This window comes from Stylophora pistillata, chromosome 12 (genome assembly GCF_964205215.1).
Source record: "Stylophora pistillata chromosome 12, jaStyPist1.2, whole genome shotgun sequence".
Lineage (NCBI taxonomy): Eukaryota > Metazoa > Cnidaria > Anthozoa > Scleractinia > Pocilloporidae > Stylophora > Stylophora pistillata.
Window position 1 is genome coordinate 22344836 of NC_142530.1, and position 21823 is coordinate 22366658.

At 37.3% G+C, this 21823-nt stretch overlaps 1 protein-coding gene across 2 annotated transcripts in view; it reads left to right on the forward strand.

Moving 5' to 3' along the window:
- Window positions 1-21823, forward strand: part of LOC111337060 (reversion-inducing cysteine-rich protein with Kazal motifs) — a 42165-nt gene that overhangs the window by 18653 nt on the left and 1689 nt on the right. The window contains exons 2-33 of one of the 2 annotated variants that reach the window (XM_088740742.1): window positions 2160-2266; window positions 2698-2756; window positions 3016-3090; window positions 3260-3296; window positions 8901-9040; window positions 9851-9884; window positions 10032-10096; window positions 10359-10482; window positions 10762-10788; window positions 12008-12069; window positions 12165-12251; window positions 13349-13397; window positions 13535-13576; window positions 13814-13890; window positions 14696-14770; window positions 14866-14893; window positions 15248-15308; window positions 15751-15898; window positions 16254-16318; window positions 16542-16678; window positions 16994-17026; window positions 17181-17291; window positions 17580-17635; window positions 17741-17870; window positions 18331-18444; window positions 18762-18903; window positions 19219-19308; window positions 19551-19612; window positions 20211-20338; window positions 20577-20811; window positions 21011-21132; window positions 21476-21565. In XM_088740742.1, the coding sequence (XP_088596868.1) occupies window positions 2212-2266; window positions 2698-2756; window positions 3016-3090; window positions 3260-3296; window positions 8901-9040; window positions 9851-9884; window positions 10032-10096; window positions 10359-10482; window positions 10762-10788; window positions 12008-12069; window positions 12165-12251; window positions 13349-13397; window positions 13535-13576; window positions 13814-13890; window positions 14696-14770; window positions 14866-14893; window positions 15248-15308; window positions 15751-15898; window positions 16254-16318; window positions 16542-16678; window positions 16994-17026; window positions 17181-17291; window positions 17580-17635; window positions 17741-17870; window positions 18331-18444; window positions 18762-18903; window positions 19219-19308; window positions 19551-19612; window positions 20211-20338; window positions 20577-20811; window positions 21011-21132; window positions 21476-21565 (2760 nt within the window). In that variant the 5' untranslated portion in view covers window positions 2160-2211. Of the gene's footprint in view, window positions 1-2121; window positions 2267-2697; window positions 2757-3015; window positions 3091-3259; window positions 3297-8900; window positions 9041-9850; window positions 9885-10031; window positions 10097-10358; window positions 10483-10761; window positions 10789-12007; window positions 12070-12164; window positions 12252-13348; window positions 13398-13534; window positions 13577-13813; window positions 13891-14695; window positions 14771-14865; window positions 14894-15247; window positions 15309-15750; window positions 15899-16253; window positions 16319-16541; window positions 16679-16993; window positions 17027-17180; window positions 17292-17579; window positions 17636-17740; window positions 17871-18330; window positions 18445-18761; window positions 18904-19218; window positions 19309-19550; window positions 19613-20210; window positions 20339-20576; window positions 20812-21010; window positions 21133-21475; window positions 21566-21823 lie in introns of those variants that run through there. The other variant, XM_088740741.1, reaches the window with a different exon arrangement.

Below are 21823 nucleotides of genomic sequence, written 5' to 3' on the forward strand. Positions count from 1 at the left end.
GTAACTGGCGTATTTACCGGAAACTTTTATGATCATAGAAGTGATAACTGCACCTTCAGTACGATTTGAATGTAACCAATTGTTAATGATGAATATAAAAAATCGATAACTACAAATATAGGATTGCCTAGTGGAAATGAGTTTAAAATATGATAAACACCTGCCACATACAACGAAAGTTTATGAAGCCAAATCATGAAAGCAATTTCATTGAACTGACAAAATGAAAGGTGAAGTTGATATTGAACGACAAATTATCTAGACTACGGTGACTACTGGATCCAACTAATGAGCTCGACTGACAACTATTGTGTCTTGAAATAGCCGTCGAAGAAAGAAGAAATGATTATATTTAAAAGGCAGGATGTGGAGATAAAGGGATTTTTGGTTCAATATTGAGCCCCAAGCCAAGTAATAAGTGTCTCCCATGACCTCAGGAAGAAACCGCAGCTTAGCTCTTTTGTGTTTTTCAAGTCCCTTTCTAAACGGAGACATTAATCTAAAGTGTTGAAAAGTCACTATCCAGACTCTTTCCGTTTTCTTTTTGTCTGGTTTCTTAGTGTTTTCTACATATTGTATGCCATCTTCTTGTAACAAAAAGGGTTGTGGAAAATGACTGGGACTTTGCCCGCTCTTGGATGGAAATTTATTCGCAATTTAGCAAAGTGCAGTCAACCGCAGTCAAAATGCGTCCATTAGTTATCGGCAGTCTTTCAACTGAAATACAGAGTGTATCCATGAAGAAAAGAAAAAGCGGCACACATTACCAAACACTCTTATCTCGACTGAAGTATTTTGCAGTAATTGGCGTACAAGTTTGTGAAAAACCTACGAGAAATTTTAACATCTTAAATGTTAACCAACAATAGCCCCTATCAAGAGTAAAAAACCTTCTCTTTTTATCGAAACGCCTCGGGCTAAAGAGCTTTCAAATGGAAGGAGTGACTTTCTGACAACTTGTGCGAAGGATAAACACTCTTGGAAAAACAAATAAACATAAATTTGAGCCTTGCTTTATGAAGATGTAAACCCATTAGTGCAGAAGTTGTGGATTTTGAGGATATTTGGCTTAAATCTATATACTTTGTTGCCAAGCTGATACTTTTATGCAAATGATTGCTTTTTAGGCAAATGCGTTAAAAACTTCTTTGTCGTAATCTTTTCGATAATAGCAGAAAATATGCATGGACTGTTATCGGCTTGTTTGCATTCCTCTTCTATCTTGCAGTCTCATTATATCTTCAATCATACGCCATTCTACATCATTGCGGCAAATACGTTAATCCTTCCTCAAATCGAAAAGCAATTCTAGATGCATTTGCGCTCGCGCTTTTGACAGGCTGTCAAATTTTAATCGCAAATGCAAAGACCATTTGTCGCGACAGCAAATCGTGTCAGATGTAGCGACCTGTCACGAAAAAAGCCAGTGTAGGCAATTTAACGCTGATTTAATATTTTCAAGAAGAATAATGTTTCATGTGTCTTGTTCGGTCCAAACGCTTAATTTGGATTTTGACAAGGATCCAAACGATATTGACAGCTTATTTTTTGTAAGCCAAGAAAATTGACAGGAAAAGCGTAAGACATCTTCGTCTCCTAACACTCCTGAACGGGCTTGTCTTGGCATTTTTTAAGTGTTTTGAATGCAAAGGTTGCAATGATCTAGAATTGCGGTTTTATGTTACTCCTTGTCCGGTATTGGGGGTGTAATTTCACAGAGATAAACATTCGCGTGCGGGCGAAATGTTCGCCAGAAATTGACAACCGCTCGTTTGTCGATTTCGGTGAGGACTAACACGTTAAACTTCGTTAATCCACATTTAAGAAACTCAAGTTTAGATTCTAAATAAAGTAGACAATGCAAAACAAACAAGAGACTAGGTCATTTTTTTCACTCTTCATAGCTGTCACAACATCCTGATTTATCCATTATCCCGATTACAGCTCACAAACCCAAAACAAACTGAGTGGGTTTCTTTACAACATATAGCGTCACACGTCGTGACAAATACGCAACGCTGATTGGCTTATTTCGTTGGCAACAATTTCCCGCTAATTGGCCGTTTGATGTGATTGGTTGTTGAATGGCTGAGTTTGAGAGGCGCATATCTTGCGATCATTTCTATAACACTAACCATGCACGGTTTGATATTCTTTAGACTAGAAAGTGCTTGAGAGGGTCCATGCAGTTCCTGTTCTTGTTCCGGCAACATGCTCGTGCTGCTTAGCACACTGTGGCTCGCCTGTGCGGTTTTCCGAAGCCAAGGTACGGTAGCGCGAAGAGATTCCGTGATCATTTTCATAAGTGATATTTTTCGTTCTCTCCGTGTGTTCGTTCATTCACCGTTTCATCGGCGAGAGAGCGCTTGGTAGGGAATCTTGGCGGTTTGTTCGCTCCTAGCTTCGTGCTAATCTCGCGCCGGAGTCGGCGCTTTTGTGGACTGGTCGTTCTGTTGGTTTTGGGTTGTTAGAATTAATCACGGTTTGTGGATTTAACTGAAGAAATAATTAGGACAACCACGCGAATTCGAATGAATCTTCGCGTATTGAATTGAATGTAAATTTCCGGTGCCTTGAACTTCGGTTGCGGGTTGGTTAGGATTTACGTCAAATACAGTGTGTTGGCCGTCACAGATCGTTACCAGAAATCTTCGTAGTGCTCCATAACTCTAATATTTCCCTTGTTTTATCTTGCAGCCATCAGTTGCTGTCGAAGTGCTACTGAATTTGGTGCTTGCAAACATCACTGTAATGAGGTAATGTTCAAGCTACATACGATCTCTTTTATCTTGCCCGGCGGGACATTGAAGTTCTACGATTCTGAAAGAGAACGTTGCTTTCTGAACTTAAAAGTCGATCACTTCATTTACCTATCGCCTTCAATGAGGCAAGTGCGAAATTTCGCTCTACTTTATGAGTGCGAACGTATTCACACGTATGCAAGTTTATTTTAGACCGTAGGCAAATGCTTCACCGCTAACATCTGTGTACGTTGTTGTGATTCCCTTATGTCAGTTGGAGTCCGAAACAGACGTAAGTTTACGCTATGAGAAGCTCCGTGAACTCCCGGCTTACTGTCCCGGACATTTGGTAAGGAAAATGTCACCTTTATTCGGTGTGTTTGTGCGAACGCTTTGTAGCAAGTGCAAATGTCGGAGCATAATAATTGTGTGGAAGTGACCCGAAGAAATGAGAGAGGTAGCCTGCGAATTCGCCGCCCAATGCACTAAAATAATTTATTTTAATCCTCTCCTTTCAGATCTCTTTCTGGCGGTGCCTTAACGTTTCAAATCCAGGTGAGAGATGTGTAGGAGTAAGTAGTCGTATCTGGTTGTATTGTCAATCTAATTTCTACTAATAACTTCTGCAAATAAAAGCCTTGCTTCGTATAATAGGCCAATTAGCTTCGGTCTAAGTTTCGTCGCCTTCGTCTAAGCGCCAAAGTTACGCATAATTTAGGATATTTGTGTACTTTACAAGTTTCACAGACTTAACTGTCGTTCGTGATTAAACTTAAACGAGGTGAGAATTACATTTCATTGGAACTACGTCTGGAAAGGTCGCGCCATTATCTTCGAAGCGCGAGTGAGTGTTTATCCATGCGTTCAGAATTTATCAGCGTTGTCCTAGATTTAACAACTTCAAATTTTGAACTTGACTGTTGTTAGTCGAGCAGAGTTTTGTTTGTTCGGATGAAAGGGATTATTTTAAAATGGTTAAAGGATAAGTCCACGTGGAAAAGCGCGTTTTCTCTTATCACTTACTCGCTGTTAATAGCAACCTTTTAACATGGCATCATCTACGATGCAAAGCGGGCCTAATGGAAAATTAATTGGGCTGTTGTATTGTCTTTTTCTCGGACGGATATTTTTTCGTTTCCTTTGAGACCATCAACCGTTAAAGAGGGATTTGAAGTATTTCGATGAAAAGTTCGCATCTTAAAGGGCATGGTAATTTTTATTCTAGTAGACAGAGGAACATCATGCACAAGGTTTTTTTTATTGCAGTCGACTCGAAGCTAATGTGTATTTCTCCGATAACACACAGAGTGTTTTTCGTGTCTGCCACAAGCGATGAAGATGAATTATTTATCGCAATCGACAGGAAATTGACATCTTTGCGTTTAGAGATGCGTTTTTTTTTATTTCTGATTTTTAAGATCTCTTCTTTGCGTTCGGTTCGTGTCACACCCGTATCGCATGCACTCGGCAAATGGCATAAAACTCAATCTGTTCTTGTAAAATTTCCCCCACAGAGCTGCTGGGCACTGATCTTTTGTTCCAGAAAAGAAAAGGATTTACTTGTTTTAATGGGGTGTTGATGCTCTCTGACTTGGCCCTGAAATCTCGTCCCAGCTTGAATAAAACGTATAATTAGGTTCAACGATTTCTCGTGATATATCTTTCACGTCCAACGCGCGTGCTGGCAAATCGTTTGTTCCATTTGAGGTAAGCTAGTCGCATCAGATAAGAGATTTCGTCGCCTTCTCGAAAGCCCAAAGTTAGTCTAAATACTTAAGAGATAATTCGGTGGTGTGTTGTAGTTTTAAATAAGCGGTAACCCAAAGGGATAGCTCATTTGGTGTGGGGTTTGAGGAATGCATTGTGGCTGCAATTATCAAGTTTCGCTTCGACCCTTACTTCAGGGGAAAGCAGTACGTTTTAATATTATATAGAAATGAAATTCGATTATCTTTTACGACGGATCATAGTTTAGTAAGAGCGAAAGCATAATATTTTTTTAGTCAAATAGCAGCGATTTTTTCTTTCGATATAAAGATGAGGTTTTGGCATTTCTCGAACCAATATATATGCAGCTCTCAATCAAGAGAGTAATATTGAGTTCCTTTTGATGTATTGATACATGCATTCCAAAGGTCTTTTTCTTTTAGTACTTTTAATTTTAAGCTAAATATTGTTAACAGAGTTTTGACACGACAAAAAATACTCCCTCTACCTATTTAGGTGCACCTTTTCCGTGAAACACGAAACTCTTATTTAGAACAACTTTCCTTACAAGTAATAGACTAAAAGAAATCTGATCTCTTCGGTAAGTCTCTCTATCTTGCCGGCTTTTAAAAAACCATTAGTTTAAGAACATTAAGGTATTAGCCCAGTGAGCTTCTAAGTGGAATAAAATTATCATAATCTTTCCTTCATGGGTTAAAAAATCCCAGTTGAAGCATTTTGATGCAAGCGTGCTAATATTTAGGACTAATCTGCATGGAATTAAAGGAAATCTTAGTAATTAACCTCCTTTTGACATACAGAGGTGTGGGTCATTTCAGAGGGTGAAGTTTTTAAAAAGATTTCTCTCCTCTACACAGACCTCATATTTGGTCAGGAGTATGGAACCATACATAATGTTGAAAGTCATACCCATGTAGTAGTGATTTGCGTGTAATTAAGACTGAGGGTAATTTTTCTGAATTACTTGAATGTAATCTGTGAAATTCCCATTTTAGATTATAAAAAACCCTCTTTTCGCTAAAATTCCTGAACAATACTTAGCTGAAGGTATGTTTGTTTTTCATGGTTCTTGAATTCACTTGTAGTCAAAGGTTACTTTACAGTTCTTTAAAGAGAAATAAAGTGGATTGTAACACTATAATTTGTTTAAAAAATTCTTAAGAAAGTTTGCATTTTTGTCTGTCAAATTATGTCAGAATTGTGTGTTGATGGATGTTTCACAAACTATCTATTGTCGTTTGACAGGGAACCTAAAGAAATTTCTAAATGTTAAAAGCCTTACACTTGACAGTGAATTATGGCCCCAAATTATATAGAACAGTCTAAAACATTTAGCTCATAGTAAGGTAAAAGTTGATCAAATTCTACAACAGGGACTCTGTTTACTTAAAGGTCCTGTGTCACTAGAGTTTCAGTCTTGTTTTTTCTTTTTTCCCTCAAGTAGATCATCTGTTTGGTTATTGCTATCTTCCAGAAGGGCTTCAATGTTTAATAGCAGTTTTAAATGTGTCTTAAATGATAGCTTGGGTGTTGATATTTTTCTATATTTATGAGATACGAGTCATTAATTATTTTGACAGCCCAACAAGCCTGCACTATAATATAGAGAGCTGGTATTTATTTCAATTTTGGGGAAATCTTGCTTATTCTATGCATACCCCCATCCATTGTTACCAGAAGGTGGTGAAAACTATCATTTTGATTAATCTCACTGAATCATGCAATCATTTTGAATTTTTTGACTGACAGACAATACAGCAAATGCGTGAAGGAATAAATTTTTTAATAATTATGTTGCATTGTTGTATTTCATGGTTTTGTCATTTATAAAGACAACTTCTGGGCTATCAATAATGCTGTGTCCAACTTGTTGCTGGATAATTTTATTAAGTAAAATATTAGAGGATAATGAGATGTTTTTGAAAAGAAATTGCCTGTTTACTCTGTCTTCAGAATTAACTTCTCAGGTGTCAAAAGGTGTCTACAAAGCTTTTTATTGTCTTTATTAAAAAAGCTTAGAACTTCTTTTAAAGTGGTAGAGAATGAAACATAATGTTGATGTTGTTTTAGGGGCTACACCTGCCTTTATAGGATTGCTTCTGGCAATGGCGTATAGCATTTGTTGTATAGAATTGTTTGTCTTAATGGATCTGCACACCCTGGCTGTCATGTTTGGACAATGCAACATTTTTGAAATATCAGCACGCTGTTTCAATTGTTCCAGAATGCAAAAAAGCAGTTTACACAGTAAGGACAGTCAGGCATGTGACAGTTCTGCGTAGGGATGTCAAAGAGATTTAGTTGATCATCAATCAGATCAAAATCAACAAATGTAAATCTTGCCATCTGCTTTTGTTTGTGTAATTAGTCAGTGGAACAGAAATTTACATGTATATAGCAAAATATGTTGTTAGAGTTTCAGATGATCATGCAAGAATAGAAACAATTATCTTCACAAAACTTCTTGTGGTCAGAGAACTTTCCAACATAAGTTTTTACCTCAACAGTTTGGCCAAAAAGTTTGGTTTGGTTAACAATTTTGGGAAACTGGTCTAGCATCTTTTAATGGAAATCGTTTTCAACTCATGTTTTTAACTTCTTATCATTGTGCATTGTTTGTTTTCCTTTGTCTAATTGTTTCAAAGTCCAAATGGCCTCGTGCTGTTGGTAAATGGACCAAAATGGGTTTGCCTTTGTGTTGTAGAACAGAAAGACAACCCTGTGGGAGTAATGTGTTTAAATATTAACATGCAGGAGGGCTTGTTTTGATTTCATATCAACTTCATTTAGGCCTGAGAAATAATGATAGTAACTTTCTGTGTGCCATATTTGCAATCAAATCAAAATACCGGGGACAAGAATATACTCTAAAGGACAGAATTCAAGTAAAGTTCTTGATACTTTTAGTGATGTTAACTTTGTATTGATTGTTAACTCCCTTAATTCATACCATAGTTTAATTACAGATTGAAATAACTCAAATGATAAGTGTCTCTATTTTCTTAATGGATTACACTTCAGTTATGAAAGAGAATTCCTTAAAGAGTCAGAGATGGAGATCTCAAAGCCCTAAACAATTGAAGAGGTAGAAATTATGAAGAACCTGTTGTAGTCCAAAGTTGGTTCTTTGTCATTAAAGCTTACTCTTCAACAGTGTTTTGTTTTAACATTTTTAGAGTAATTAGTTTCTGTAGCAGTTCAACCACAAAATATTGATATTGGTCTTTTTGCAATTAGATAAAACATCTCTTGTAAACATTATTGCCAACAGAAAAGCCATTTAAAACATCTGGAACTTCACACACAATTTAATGCTTTGTTATAGGGCACATTAAAGCTTCTAAATAAACCCTCCTTTTCAATTATTAGCTAATGGTATCCTAAGGCAAAGTTCTAATTATCCTGAAGGCAGTTCAGACCAAAAGTTACCCCACAAACTTTAAGATGTTTTCAACTCTACTGCAAAACTACAACTGTACACAAGTAATTATAGAAGCATTCAGTGCCTTTAAACATAATGATTTATTTTTAACTTTTGCGTGCAGATCGAACTGCTGAGTTAACATGTTTTCCTTAAAGACCATGTGATCCACAAGGAAGCTGCCATTGTATTTTGTCTAACTTTAAGTCAATAATGAAATTGGCCTGCTGATTGATCACATAGGAGCTACTTTATTATGTTCAGGTGACATAGCCTCTTATAGCCTGTGCAGAAATTAGCTTTATGTGAACAGCAATGTGTTTTCCTTAAAATTTTATTTGTCGACTAAACATAGATGTAGACAATTTCAGTATTCTCTATCCTAATATAATTGTTAGAACTGTCCAGAAACCTGACAAGATATTGGGCGTAACCTGGGATAGAATAGCATCCCATTCAGGTGGAGCAAACCTACTGTGAAATGTTTCACCCTCCGAAAAGATCAGGAACCTTTAGTAGTCAGGGTAACAATGGTGGGGAAGATGTCGATTAAGAAATGTAATTATATTTTTTAGTCAGAATTCGCAAATGGTTGAATGTGTATACTGTCTGCCATGGTGCCACACCTTAACTTCAGCATAATTCATTTGGGCAGCATGGAGTCTCAAATGGAAAATAATGGCTAAAAAATGTACAGAGTTTTAAAACCCATGTATTGAGCTATTGTTCCATCCATTAGCTCTTTTGTTTTGCCATGTCCTCATTGCCATCGCTGTGGTTTTTGCTTAAGGTCCCTATAATTTGAAAGATCCACTTGGAGGGCTGCTGGGCTTGTGAGTGGCCTTGTAACCTTTCTTTTTTTACGTTCCATTCAGGTTTTGTTCATTGAAGAGTTTTTAAGTTGCACCAAAGAGGTTGCATTGTACTCTGCAGTATAGCTTGGCCAGTGGGGATGTCCTCACTTTTTACTCTGGCCCCTAAAAGACATGATATTTCATTTTATTCTGCAGGAATCAGTAAATACATTGGAACAAACCCATCAAACTTCGCCAAAACCTGTTGCCTTCTTCCTTCGACTGAAAATTGTCGGAAAGCATGTCGTGAAGGAAGGTCAGCAGATCTGAAGAAAACGTGCTCAGAAGCAGAAGAGGTATGAAAGAACATTGAACATGAAAATAATTGTTTAATTAAGATCAGTGTAGTTGTAAGCAACCAAGTTCTCCCAATGAGGTGAAATCTTATTTCAAAGCTGTAGAACAGTCTAAAAAAACTGCTCTTCAGGTGACAATTACCCCGCCTGGTTTGACCATCTAGAGGAAAGTTTGTCCTAAAGTTCGGTTTAAAAAGTTTTGCCCGCCTGTGAAAACCAGTAGCTCTCCCGCTGAAAACATTAATGAAACCCCTAGACATGTCTTCAAACTTCCTGACATAAGACATTTTTAAGCCCCTACACCCTAACAGTAGTATGCATATTTCCCTTACTGTTATCTATACATTTTCTAAGGTGCTGATGAGGAGGAAAAGCTTTGTAATGGTGGTAATTTCCTTTATTCACATGACTGTAATATGTGATTCAAGGGTGATATTGTAAGGAGAAATTAGATGCTAGTCTCTCTTGGGATCAATTGGGGTTTAAAGATACATATATCTTAATAGACGTTTTGTTGTCCAGTATTGCTGAGTATTTTTACAAGTTGTGCAGTATTTTGACGAGCCAGTAGGGCGAGTCAAAATACCAACGAAATGTCTAATACACAACAAAACATCTAATAAGAGATTTATTATCCAACACGCCAAATTGTCATTTCAGTGCAGGTGAATTTTACGGATATTTCTGGAGTACAAATATTGTGTGATATTTGTCTTTGTCTTGCGCGTTATTTGTACTCTATAAAGCACAGTTGGATAATAAAGGTGTTTACTGAGACTTTTTATACTCAAGTTTTTACTTTTTTTTCAGGGTTCCATGTACCGATGTTTGGACAGATATCAAGGTGAGTACTTCCTTCTCAAGTAGAGATGTATGCTTTTGAGTTACTTTCAGTTCTGTGACATACATGTACACTGCATATTATTGAGTAATTTTTTTATACCTACCTTTGTGTGAGAAGTAAAACCATCTTAATTTTTGTTCCAAACAGCATCAAGAAATTGTTGCACAAGTTCTGTATTGATCAGTCAAAAGTGCACGCGTTCATGCCAAGTGGTAAGTCTGGAGGTTATTAACTATAATGTTTAACTGATTATAATTACGTCAGCAAAATGATCATTATAAGCTAGACTTATTAGCTAAAGTATATAATTTTTTTTGTAATGTGAGAGGAATCAGACTTAAGAGTCAAAGAAATTGATTTCTACATTTCATTTTGTGTGTTTTTATTCATCATGAGCTTGGTGTCATTATTGTTATGGGACAGGTAATTGTTCTTGGTGACCAAAGGGCACAATGTTTTGATTCAATGTTTTAGGTATTTTCATCCGAGCTTCGGCCATCAATTCAGATGGAGAAAAATGTGCAAAAGTTTTGTGCAAGACATCAACAAGTGGTTTCCTGTGTTAAAAGTCTAACTTCTGGCGTGGTACCCTGTACTGGTAAGAACTGCGCTTAAGCTTTACTTATTAATTTTTCTCCTACAGATCAAAAACCTTCCATTTCCCACTCTTGCAAGGCATTTCATCCTGCTCTATTGCCTTACACCTAGTTACTGCATGCACACATCTCAGGAGCCTATAAGGGGTTTTAACATCTCAGATTTGATCTGGTTCGATAGAGTTTAACAATAGCTGCATAAGATTACTGCTCTTTGGAAAAATTAAAAAGGTTGCATCCATTTGCATTTTTACAGTTAATTTCTCACTTTGTCATTGTAGAACAAGGATTGGATTCTAAGCCCAAAGGTAAATTTGTTTTTAATTATTGAATTAATTTTGCAGCATACAACAGGGTTTTGGTCGAGAAATGTTGTGGCAGGAGAACATTACATAGAGTAGTGGGAGAATATTCTGAAAGAGCAATGGAAATATATCTTGTGTCGTCAAAAAGTCAGATAATTTTGTGTAGTTGTCTCATCATTCTCCTGTCTCTTGTGTGTAGTGAACTCCCTAATATATTACATTGTTACAATCTATTGATTTATTTCTACTGACAGTTTCTAAAAATGCAAAGATAGTTCAGAAAAATAATTTTTGAGGTGTAGAGGAGTATTTGAGTTTCCTAATTACAAATTTATTACATTAAAATAGCTATTTGGATTATGAAAAACTCAGATATGAAAACGATATTATTTGGATTACCTTATTATAGGAAATTAACAATGCATGTAATTAACGCGAATTTCAAAAATTCGCGTTAATTTTATGTATCTTAAATTACCTCATTGTTAATTAAAATGACGTTAATTAAAAGCATCGTTATTTAAAGACACCTTTATTATAAGCAAAGCCACAATTCCTCTGCGTCACCGTCAGAGTCGGTTGACGCATCATCATTTAATATTAAGTTCAAAATGTCCTTAGATTCATCAGTGTAGCGGTCGTCTTCTCTGAGGGGATAACTCACTTCTTCAACTTTCTTGCGCAAAATGTCTATCGCATTTTTGTCATCTCATTTCATTTCTTATGTTTTTTACCGGAAATAGAGAGCAAATTTTGTTGATGGCCGTTGTTGTTTTCTAACGAAATGAGTGCGAAAAATATTAAATTCACGTCTTAATTATGCAACATACCGCACGGAAATTCGCGTTAATTAAATGTATGTAAACATAACTTTTGGAAAATTCGCGTTAATTTTATGACGCGTAAATTTTCTTCGCGTTATTAACATGCTTTGTTATATTCCTATAATAAGGTAGTCCATTTTACAGTTTGTGCTTGGTTGCCAAGCCTTTTAACAGGAGTAAGGCTAGGGGTGACCTTGTTTTGATACAGACCTTGCTGCCTTTCAAATGTAAATCACTTTGTCATCATGCTAACTAGATACAGGTCTCTGATGACAAGGTCACCTTCAGCCACACTCAAAATCAAAGGCTTGGCAACAAAGTACACACTGTAAAAGGGCCTATTGTTTCAAGCTATGTGTATGAGTTTAAAAGAGTTTAGCTTTTGATTGTCTCCTCAGCTTTAAAATGCTGTAGAAAGCTGAACTCTGATGACTCTAAATGCCGAAGGACTTGTCGACAGGTAATTTTATATTTGACTGATAATATTGATTTTTCACGTACTCCTTTTAGGTATGGTAGGTTTTAGATTACTCATAAGTGGCATCAATTTTGTAGGATCTTCAATCACAAAAAAGTGCATCCATGCTGATTTCTAGTCTTGTCAAAGCTTGTGGAGAACCCTTAGCCAAAAACAACTCAGAGGTAAATAGTAGTACTTTTAGTTTAACATGCATCTTAATTCTGAACCAGTACAATTACTGTATTTAATCTTAAACTGTCTCTTTAATAACTTCAATAGCATGACTTAAAATAAATTGAGTATCCGAATGGATACTTTTCGTTCTGAGATGCATCAATGATAGCAAATAAAAGCTTTGGGCTTATATTAAGCCCTTTACATCTCAACATTTGATTTAAGTAATATATCTTATTAACCAAGCGCAAGGGCCATACTGGGAGAATATTGGCCCAAAGTCTTGACAGTATGGACCGAGCGCAGCTCAGTCCGTACAAAAAAGACCGAGGGCCAATATTCTTCCAGTACGGTCCCGAGTAAGCTTGGTTAATAAGAGATTTATTATACGACTGAAGTTCAAAGGGACACAGGTGCGATATCATTCAGGACCATTCGGGACAGTGCCCGGTCCAATACTTAGAGAATATTACATATGATGCACGATCCTTGCAGTAGATAGCGCTATTTAAGCAATAGTGAAAATCAGACCTGAAAAAAATCAGGCCTGTACGGGATTCGAACCACTGACCTCTGCAATACTAGTGCAGCGCTCTACCAATTGAGCTAACAAGCCAACTGGGAGCAGGCCGTTAAGTTGATTCGCAATAAACCCATAGATTCGTAATAAACCCGTGAAAGGATCGTGCATCATATGTATCTAATACCGCAGTACAAAATATATGAACTTCATATATTTCATTGTATCTTAGAGAATATTGGACCGGCAATAGAGCATTTCGATTGGTTGATTTTAGTTATTGGCCCTCTGACTGCCCGAGTGGTGTAATAAATATAATTATGCAATTCTACTTCCTAACATCACTACATTTTCATTTGAAGTAGTGTATTAAGTTGGTGTTTAACCAAGATCACACACTCTGTTTGATTGGTTTGACTTTTCGCATTACTTCTGCATTGATATAGTGTGGGAAAGTTACATGTTAATCAGTTTTAAGAGTAAGGATTGAGAACAACAACATTGATATATATCTCAGTTTCTGAATTCAAGTTTTCAGGTACATAATTAAGACACACAAGATATAAGTATTGACTTATCTTTCAGAGAGATGAGTTTTGGGTTTGTCTTCTTGAAAGCTCAGAGAAAAAGCCACGTGAGTTGTTTAATTTACAATATGTTATTCCTGTAAGCTAACATACTCACTTTTAAATTGATCCCAGTTCATGAATATACAATCAAGTGTGGAGAAGTCACCTTTTAAGAAGGCTTTGGGGTTTTTTTTTTTCATAGGTCCAGTTTGTCCTCAGAGAAGACCAGCACCTCCAATACCAGGTATTTTTTATCTGTGTTTGTTTGTACAATAAAAAAGAAAAGAAAAATAATGAGAGTGGGTACATGTATATTTTGATTGATTTTCTTCTTAGCTGAATCTTTATTTCCTTTCCTTTATTCTTCTTGGTTATAATTGTTATGAGAATAAAATGGCCACATTATGCAGAATAAGCATTTGCAGTGAAATAGTTTTGGTAGTATTGTATTCCTGCACTAAAGCCAATTATGATCTTGTAGTTTCAGGAGTCGATGGTGCAAGACTTCAGTGTTGCTCCAAAGCTACAACTAATGTTTGCTGGGATCTTTGTGTCCAGGTTTGTGGAGCTTTGGAAGGAAGTCCTTTCATTTTTTTACATACTTTCAAAGTTAAGGTTAATATTTTATAGAAGAGTGAAGGTTAATTAGACTTAGACTACTGACTGAGAAAACAACGGCACTAGATTATACTTTTAGGTTGTGTGTTCGGCAGATTTTTAGGAACTTTTTCATGATGAGGAAATTACAATAAGTGTATTAGAAAGTTGTTCTAAATCACTAGTATGTTTTGTAACACAGTTTCAAAGGGAAAAAAATTAAACTTGCAATTATAATCTACGTAAGTTATAGTTAACAACATTTGCCGGCTGAAAAGTTTTAGCAATTTTGGTAATGGAAAAGGCTTTGAGGAAGTTGTGCCTTGGAGTATGTCCCTATAAATTTAGAAATCACATTTTTAATTGTAACTGAGAGTTAATAACATGATTTATTACACGACTTGGGCAGTCAGAGGGCCAATGACTAAAATCAACCAATCAAAATGCTCTATTGCCAGTCCAATATTCTTTAAGAATTGGACCGGACACTGTCCCGAATGGTCCCGAATGATACTGCACTTGTGTCCCTTTGAACTTCAGTCGTATAATAAATCTCTTATTAACCAAGCTTGCTCGGAACCGTACTGGAAGAATGTCAGCCCTCGGTTTTTTTTTGTATGGACCTTGCTGTGCTCGGTCTGTACTGTCAAGACCTAGGCCGATATTCTCCCAGTATGGCCCTTGTGCTTGGTTAATAAGATATATATTCTGTAATTACATAAAAGCTCATAGTAATTTTTTTAGTGGTTTTTGGTGTTTGAAATAGATGTACACTACCAAGTGGGGAAAGGCACAGAACTGGCGTAGATTTGATGAAAGCTGTTCCTACAATCCTAAAGAGGTACAAATTGTAATTTTGTTTGAATTCTACAATGTGCCCTTAACCTTTTTTATTCTCAAAATCATGAACATGCATATATCCTTTTATTTCAACAGATCAACATGATGAACTGCCTAGCTGATGGTAAGAATGCTTTTAGCGAGAAAGCTAGTTGCGTATTTTTTCTTCTTTCTCTTAATCCCTAAAAAAGTGTACTGAAATGCAAAATTGGTTTATTAAGTCATGATTTGTATTTCCCTTTTTTCCCCTTCCTTAAAGTAACCCTTCCATTGACTGTGTAGTCCAAGTTACAGTGAAATTACTTAGTCGAATACAACAGAGAACCATAGTCTAGTTTGTCTCAATTTGCAGGCTTTATAAAGAGATATGGCGCCTTTCTAGATCCTTAGGCATGACTAGTTGGCCAGTAAACTCAGCTAAGAGTCCACCAGAGTCATGTCTATTTTTTGACAAAATGTTATCAATTTTTTTTCATAGTGACAGAGCCATGTCAGCTGGGATGCTCAGGTCTCAGTTTTTGTACAAACTTCAACAACAGGTGTGTTACACAGCCTGTACTATTTTCAGTACTGTGGCTTTGTGATGGTTTTAAACATGTTTTGCAGCTTAAAAAAAAAGCCCATGACACATAGGTGCTAGTAAGGGAAATTTTGTAGTCTAGTGGTTGTAAACCTGGTGAACTCTGAATCAAAATGTCTGGGTTCTTGGGGCAAGCAGTCATTGAAAGCTAATGAATTGGGGGGAGGGTGGGTGGGGATGAAGAATAACCCTGCCCTGGACTGGCTCCCCCTTTAACGGGAAAAAGCAATTTGTATGGCTATTCCTTTACGATGAAACCAGGATATACTCTCATAGGATGAGCTTCTGGCCTGCAAGCATAGTTAACCCCTCTCTCTCAAAGTGATTTAGTGATTGGAGTGAACTTTCGTGATGAATGTTTGGTTACAAGGTGAACATCATTATTTTTCTTGTTTTGGCAGGCATACTGAATTGTTCCGTAGCTGTAACAGCAAGTCTGACTATGGAGCTAAAAGTCACATGCAGGAATGGAAAAAAGGCTTCATTCAAATGCCCAATATTGTGATTCCAATAAAGGACATCAAGAAATGCCTTCCTGAAACATGGAAGGTATGCATGTGTGCAGCCAGAAAGCTAGCCATGGAATGAATTTGAACCAATGGAAATACTAAACTCTCTCTGGCCTGTTTTGGAAATTTAGCTTCTTTGTTACATATACATGCATTATTAAAAATATTTTTGATCATACTGCAAATTAAGGATTACAAAGTTAGGCCTGGTGTATGGCTTAGCCCACCTCCAAATTTTCTGTACTGTTGCTCGATGTTAGAGCAACTGACCACAAAATCTGACAGTCTGGGGTTCAAATACCTTGGGAAGGTGAAGGAGCTCAGAGTTGTCTCTTGCTCAAAACAAAATAACATTTTCCTTTAAAGAAAAGGTTGTTTTTGGTTTTCCTTTGTAGGCCATTGCTTGTGTGCTTCAGATCAAGCCATGCAGTGTCAAATCTCACAGAAGTACCATCTGCAAGTAAGTTTTTCTTTTACTCCCTTTTTACATGTTTTTTTGTTGTTGCGCTCAAATGAGACTTACTTTGCCATCAGCTCCGTCTGAAAGAGTGGTTTTAAGTTATAAGTTATCTCAACTGGGAATGAGACATAATCAATTAAATTCTATAATATATCTATGAAGTTAGCTTTATCTAATATTTAATTTTGTTAGCTGGAAAATATTCTTTATTTTCATTTTTAAGGCCTGACTGTGTGCAGATTCTAGAAAAGTGTCGCAATTCCAGTGCAACTTTACAATCAAAATTGCCAGAGGAAGTTTGTAAAGAACTTTCTCCCCCTGAGAAACAAGCACCTTGTATCTCCCTGCAAGAATACCTTGGTATGCATTTCTTTCTTTCAAAGTTTCCTGTTCTGTTTAGTTAAAATTTATTCTATATCTCTACCTTGTAAGCCTGTGATGGGTGTGTTCTAAGAGAGATCAGCAATAACGAGAATTGATTAGTGTATTACAAGGCGTATATTGATAGAAAAATTAAAATGAATAAGAAAGTTGCGAGAAAACTTTATCAAGAAGTGCCTCTGGATGGAAATCAGAGAGTAAGTTTTCAAGCAAGTTGTTTCCTTCCTGTGCATGCTATAAATATTGTCAACGTTTTCTCTTGACAGGCACTTAATGCAATTCATTCTCTTTCAGTACCCAGCAAGTACACTGATATTACAGATGAAGGTAAGGTTTTGAATTTCAGTGCTGGGGTTTTTTTTTTTTGCCTGTATTGTAACGGTTTGTTGTCATATTACGATAGACGTTACACGTTTGACAAAATAGTCATGGGTTGCTGCTGTTGATGTGCTTATTATTTTCAAACTTTATTTCGATGCAGTGACTCACCCTTGCAATCCAAACCCATGCAAAGAGAATCAAGATTGTGATATAAACAGAAGTTGCTACGGAGCGCTTCTTGACCGGTGTCAATCACACACTTGTGTTCCAGGTAATACTTTGTTTATGTAATTTGAATACATTAGGAGTTTTTGTGGTGAATAAGATTCAACTGGTGCGATCATTTCAGCGAGGGTATTTCTTGCTTGCCTCATGTATAGTACATGTGCAGTCTTCGTGTTTGGATGCAAATTATCACCTTTGAACTGACTGCAAGAATCTAAGGTAGTCTTTATCCAGATACTGATAGGACCCCAGCTATTTGACAATACTCTGTCCTAGAAATCCCAAAGTAGTTTTAGCAAGTAGTTTTGCATGACTATTATCTTGTATACACTAGGTTGTCCCCTGGGTGATGCATCAAGTTTCCTTGTGCGAGTCGGAGAGTATGCAAGGGTAAGTGTTACCATGCAGTTTGCTTTGTCCCAGTGAAGACATGCTATTACTTCTACTCTTTTTTTGTCATAAATGCTGAGCAAAACTACTTATGGACATTTACAGGTGCCTGTTGTGTCTGGCAAAGAAGGTTGCTTCAGGATGTGCCACTGTGATGGAACGTCTAAACTCAGCAATTGTATAAACCTTGAGTGCATTGAGCCAAAGGAGTGCACGCTAAAAGAAAATGTTATAAGTAAGTTCAAATTCTCTTTCATGCCATGGATGTTTTGACACAGACCTATCATGTGAGTCTTTCTGTGTGTGCTTAAGTTGCGTTTTTCATCTATTCGACGTCTTACCTAAAACTTCGCTATATTTCTTAATCCATTTTATTCACGCGACACTCATGTCATAATATGAACCTGGTCATGGCCTAACTCTGTTACTCACCATACAGTTCCTTATGGCTCAGTGGTAAAGCATCGAACCACGAAATCCAAAGATCTGGGGTCCGATTTCCCCCTTGGAAACTCTGACTTTCTCTTTGTTCAACTGTTGTGAAAAAAACGGACAAAACCTTTCTTTGCGTGTTAATGATGGAATATAAATTTCTACGGTGCTTTTTCACGTGGTTGTTACTCTTAAGTGGAATCTAAATCTACCTTGAATCTGGGAAATGATTTATGTACTGATCGTATTTTCATTTTTTGCAGATAACGGCGAAACGTTTATTGATGAGTGCAACCTATGTACGTGTTTCTCGGGAGAACTGACTTGCACAAAGAGAAATTGTCCAGACTCTGTACTATCACCGGAGTTCAATGCAAGTAAGTTTCGCTTTTGAAGAGTTTTAGATTCTTTTGAGTAATTTAGCTGAACTTTAATTCTTTTTATCCAATAACATTAGATTATGTATTTTTATCCAATGAGCAATGAAGACATTTTATTTTATGGAAAAGGCGACAACAGATCTGTTTACCACTTCCCCTATTGGAGTGAAAATGTTCCCGCTCATCAATTCATATAGATTTTGTCTCTTAGTTATGCGGATGGGCTAATTCAGTGTTTCCTAATCCAGCTATGCCCGTTACCGTCAATTTTGTCCTTTTTTGCCAACTGATAAGCTTTTTTTTACTCACATCAGGTCGGCCCAAACGCAATCGAACACCCGATAACGTTTCTACAGATACAGACACCATCAATACTCTACCATGCGGTTGTAAGAATGTTTATGATCCAATGTGTGGAAGTGATGCAAAGACTTACCCCAATCCTTGTGTGGCACGGTAAGTAGATAAATAATTCGTCCGAAATTTCTTTATTGCAGTATTGTGACGACAAATAGTCGTCCCTAATGAAAACCAGCCTTGCGCTAAAAAAGTGGCAATCAGTGGCAAGCGCGGGAAAAGGTATCGCCTGCGGCAAAAAGCGCGCGAAAAAATCAACGGGCGTGTTGGGTGTTAAAAGCGCGGGAAAATATCTGTTTCAAAATTTCAGACCTTGTGACAAGAATTATTATTATTTTGTTACTTTACCCTTCCATAAGATATTTCGTGTCCGAGTAATTCACGTCAAACGACTGTCTTTGGTTTTGTTAACAGGTGTCTTGGATTACCTCCTACTTGGTTAAAGAAAGGCAACTGTGCTTCCATTGATCCGTGTGAACCAAGCCCCTGTGATGCTGATGAAAAGTGAGTGGTTTTTATCATCAGCTGATGGCGTTATGTAGAGAGAAGAAATCGTGCGAGACCTCGCTTTTCGTTCGGAGTTGTTATGATTTGATGCTTGCTAAAGGAGAAGACTTGCGTTGTCTTTCTGTGCCTCATTTCTTTCGCTATCGTTTTTTCTTTGACGTTTGAGATATAAGGAAAGGTTAGGCTCTTTCGGCAGTGACCGTAGGATTGATGTCTTCTGGTTATTATCAACTTTTCAGGTGTATTGTGGAAAGAAAGACTTGTTTGTCCATAGCTGATCCTTGTCCTCAATATTACTGCGGTGAGTCATCAATTAATAGTGTTAAATTGGGGAGCTTAGGGACAAATGTTTTTGAGACGCAGACGGCAGCCGGATATTAAAAGTTCTCATTCCTGATGCACACCACACCTTTTTTGTTCAGCAAAATTTGGTTTAAAATGCTAAAACGACGACTACACCATCGATACATTGGCGTCAAAGTGCTCTAGAATTAGTTTTCTTCTTCTTCTTCGATAGCCGTCCACGTCTCAAAATCTTCTCTGCTTAAGTTCTTTATTATTGAAAGGCGAACATCTTATTTCTTATTCATTCTAGTCTTAGAAAAAATGTTCATGATGCCTGCACTACTCTTTGCACCCGTGAAATAAATTCTGCCAAAACTGAATCCTCATCTCTGCCGGCTATCTTGTCGATCCCTTTGCACTGAAATGTTGATACACATTCAAAGTGCCTTGTTATATTGTGAAAGGGAGGATAAACTCACTTGTCTTTTTTGCAAGAAGGAAGGAAGAAATTCCTCGACATTTCGTCCAAGATTATCGTATTCTTTCCATCAGTTTAAGTAAAAACTTGATTTAACTTGGATTTTGAAACAGGAAGATTCTTTTTTTGTCTATAGTATCAGAGGGAAAATACTGCAGCGATCTCCAGTTGGACCCAGTCTGTGATTCGGAAAACAATCAGCATCCAAACCTCTGCTCGTTGCAGTTCAACCGCAAGACACTGGCGTACAGAGGATTCTGCAAGGTACGATGCTCAGTGCGCTTCGGAGGCTTTTTAATTCAAATGAACGAAGAATTGCAGTTGAGCCAATTTCATAGCTTTATTTCGTATTTGTTTATGCAAGGAATTCAGTATTGCAAAGAAAATACTATTCCGATTAACTTTACCTACCGCGGTAGATAATCGACTTATTCGTTATATGACTTAAGTTGAAAAACAGCATTTTGCATGAGATTTATTCAGTTGTTTTTTCCACGTTCAGGATGAGTGTAAACCCCCTTCCCCTGCCGTGTGCGGTGTTAACGGAGAGACATACTCCAGCACATGCGCAGCGCACTCAGCAAGAGTGATTGTTGATTATCAAGGCCGGTGTAAAGCCGTAGGGACTGGACCTGGGCATGACGATGAACCACGTTGTGAGAATGTCACGTGTCCTGATATAAAACCATCTCACTGCAAAGGAATCATACCGCCAGGGGCCTGCTGCCCACACTGTGGTTAGTAGAGCTGTACAAAACAGCCAAATTCGTCACAGCGAATTTTGTGCGCGCGTAGTGATTTTGGAAAAGAATGTCACGCATTTCTTGTTCGTATCGTGACGTATGTAGTTCTCCTGGTCTCATATTTCTGGTTTGATGGGCAACCTTTTCATAACTTGACGTCGTTGCAGTTAAATTATGATGTTTTGCCTTGCAGCGGCTCAAGTTCGAGTTTTATACAGTCTGAAACAGTTGGCAAATAATCGAGAAGGCTTTGGTATACACGAGTCAGTTACACTGGAACAAGTATTTCAGATCCTTCGGCGGCATATATCTACGGTGAGCATTAAATTCCTAACCCACCAGGCCCATAGGAACGAATATCGTGGTGTATTATATGAGGCCGACACCTGTATGGAGGGGGGTAACTTGTTGCGGAAATTTTGAACAGTTTTCTAGGCGTTATTTGTCGCTTTCGAGCAATAAGGAAATTTTCTTTTTTTCCCCCAGCTTCAGGGGTAAGGATGTAGGTTTGGTTGTAGTGACCCGCAACCATTTAAAAGATTAGGTCCATCACCCATATTATCAAAGTACACGATCAAAAACTAATCTGAAGAAGTAAACCAACGTATATCAGAAGGGGGAAATTGACGTTAATAAGCGTGTTTTATTTCCCCTTCAGACTGAATGCGATCTCTTCGGATATCACAGCATTGAAGGCGATGTAGTTGTTTTAGTAATGGCTATCACGACAAAGCCAACAAAACTTCAGGTAAGATTGGGGAATTTTTCATTTTGTTAAGTTCGCCGGTTAGGGGGCATTATCAAGGGTAGCTCCAATACTTTCAAGATTTACGTATCACTTTTCGTCAGGTTTTTCGTGAGACTATCCTGATGCTGTAAGGAGGGAGACCTTTTTGTAGTCAACTGCAGGAAAAATTCTTTATCAACTCGCGCCCATTTACTATTTTCTATATAGGAACTGACTACCATTTTTTTTATGCGAGTTCCTGCGAGAAGACTTTTTGGA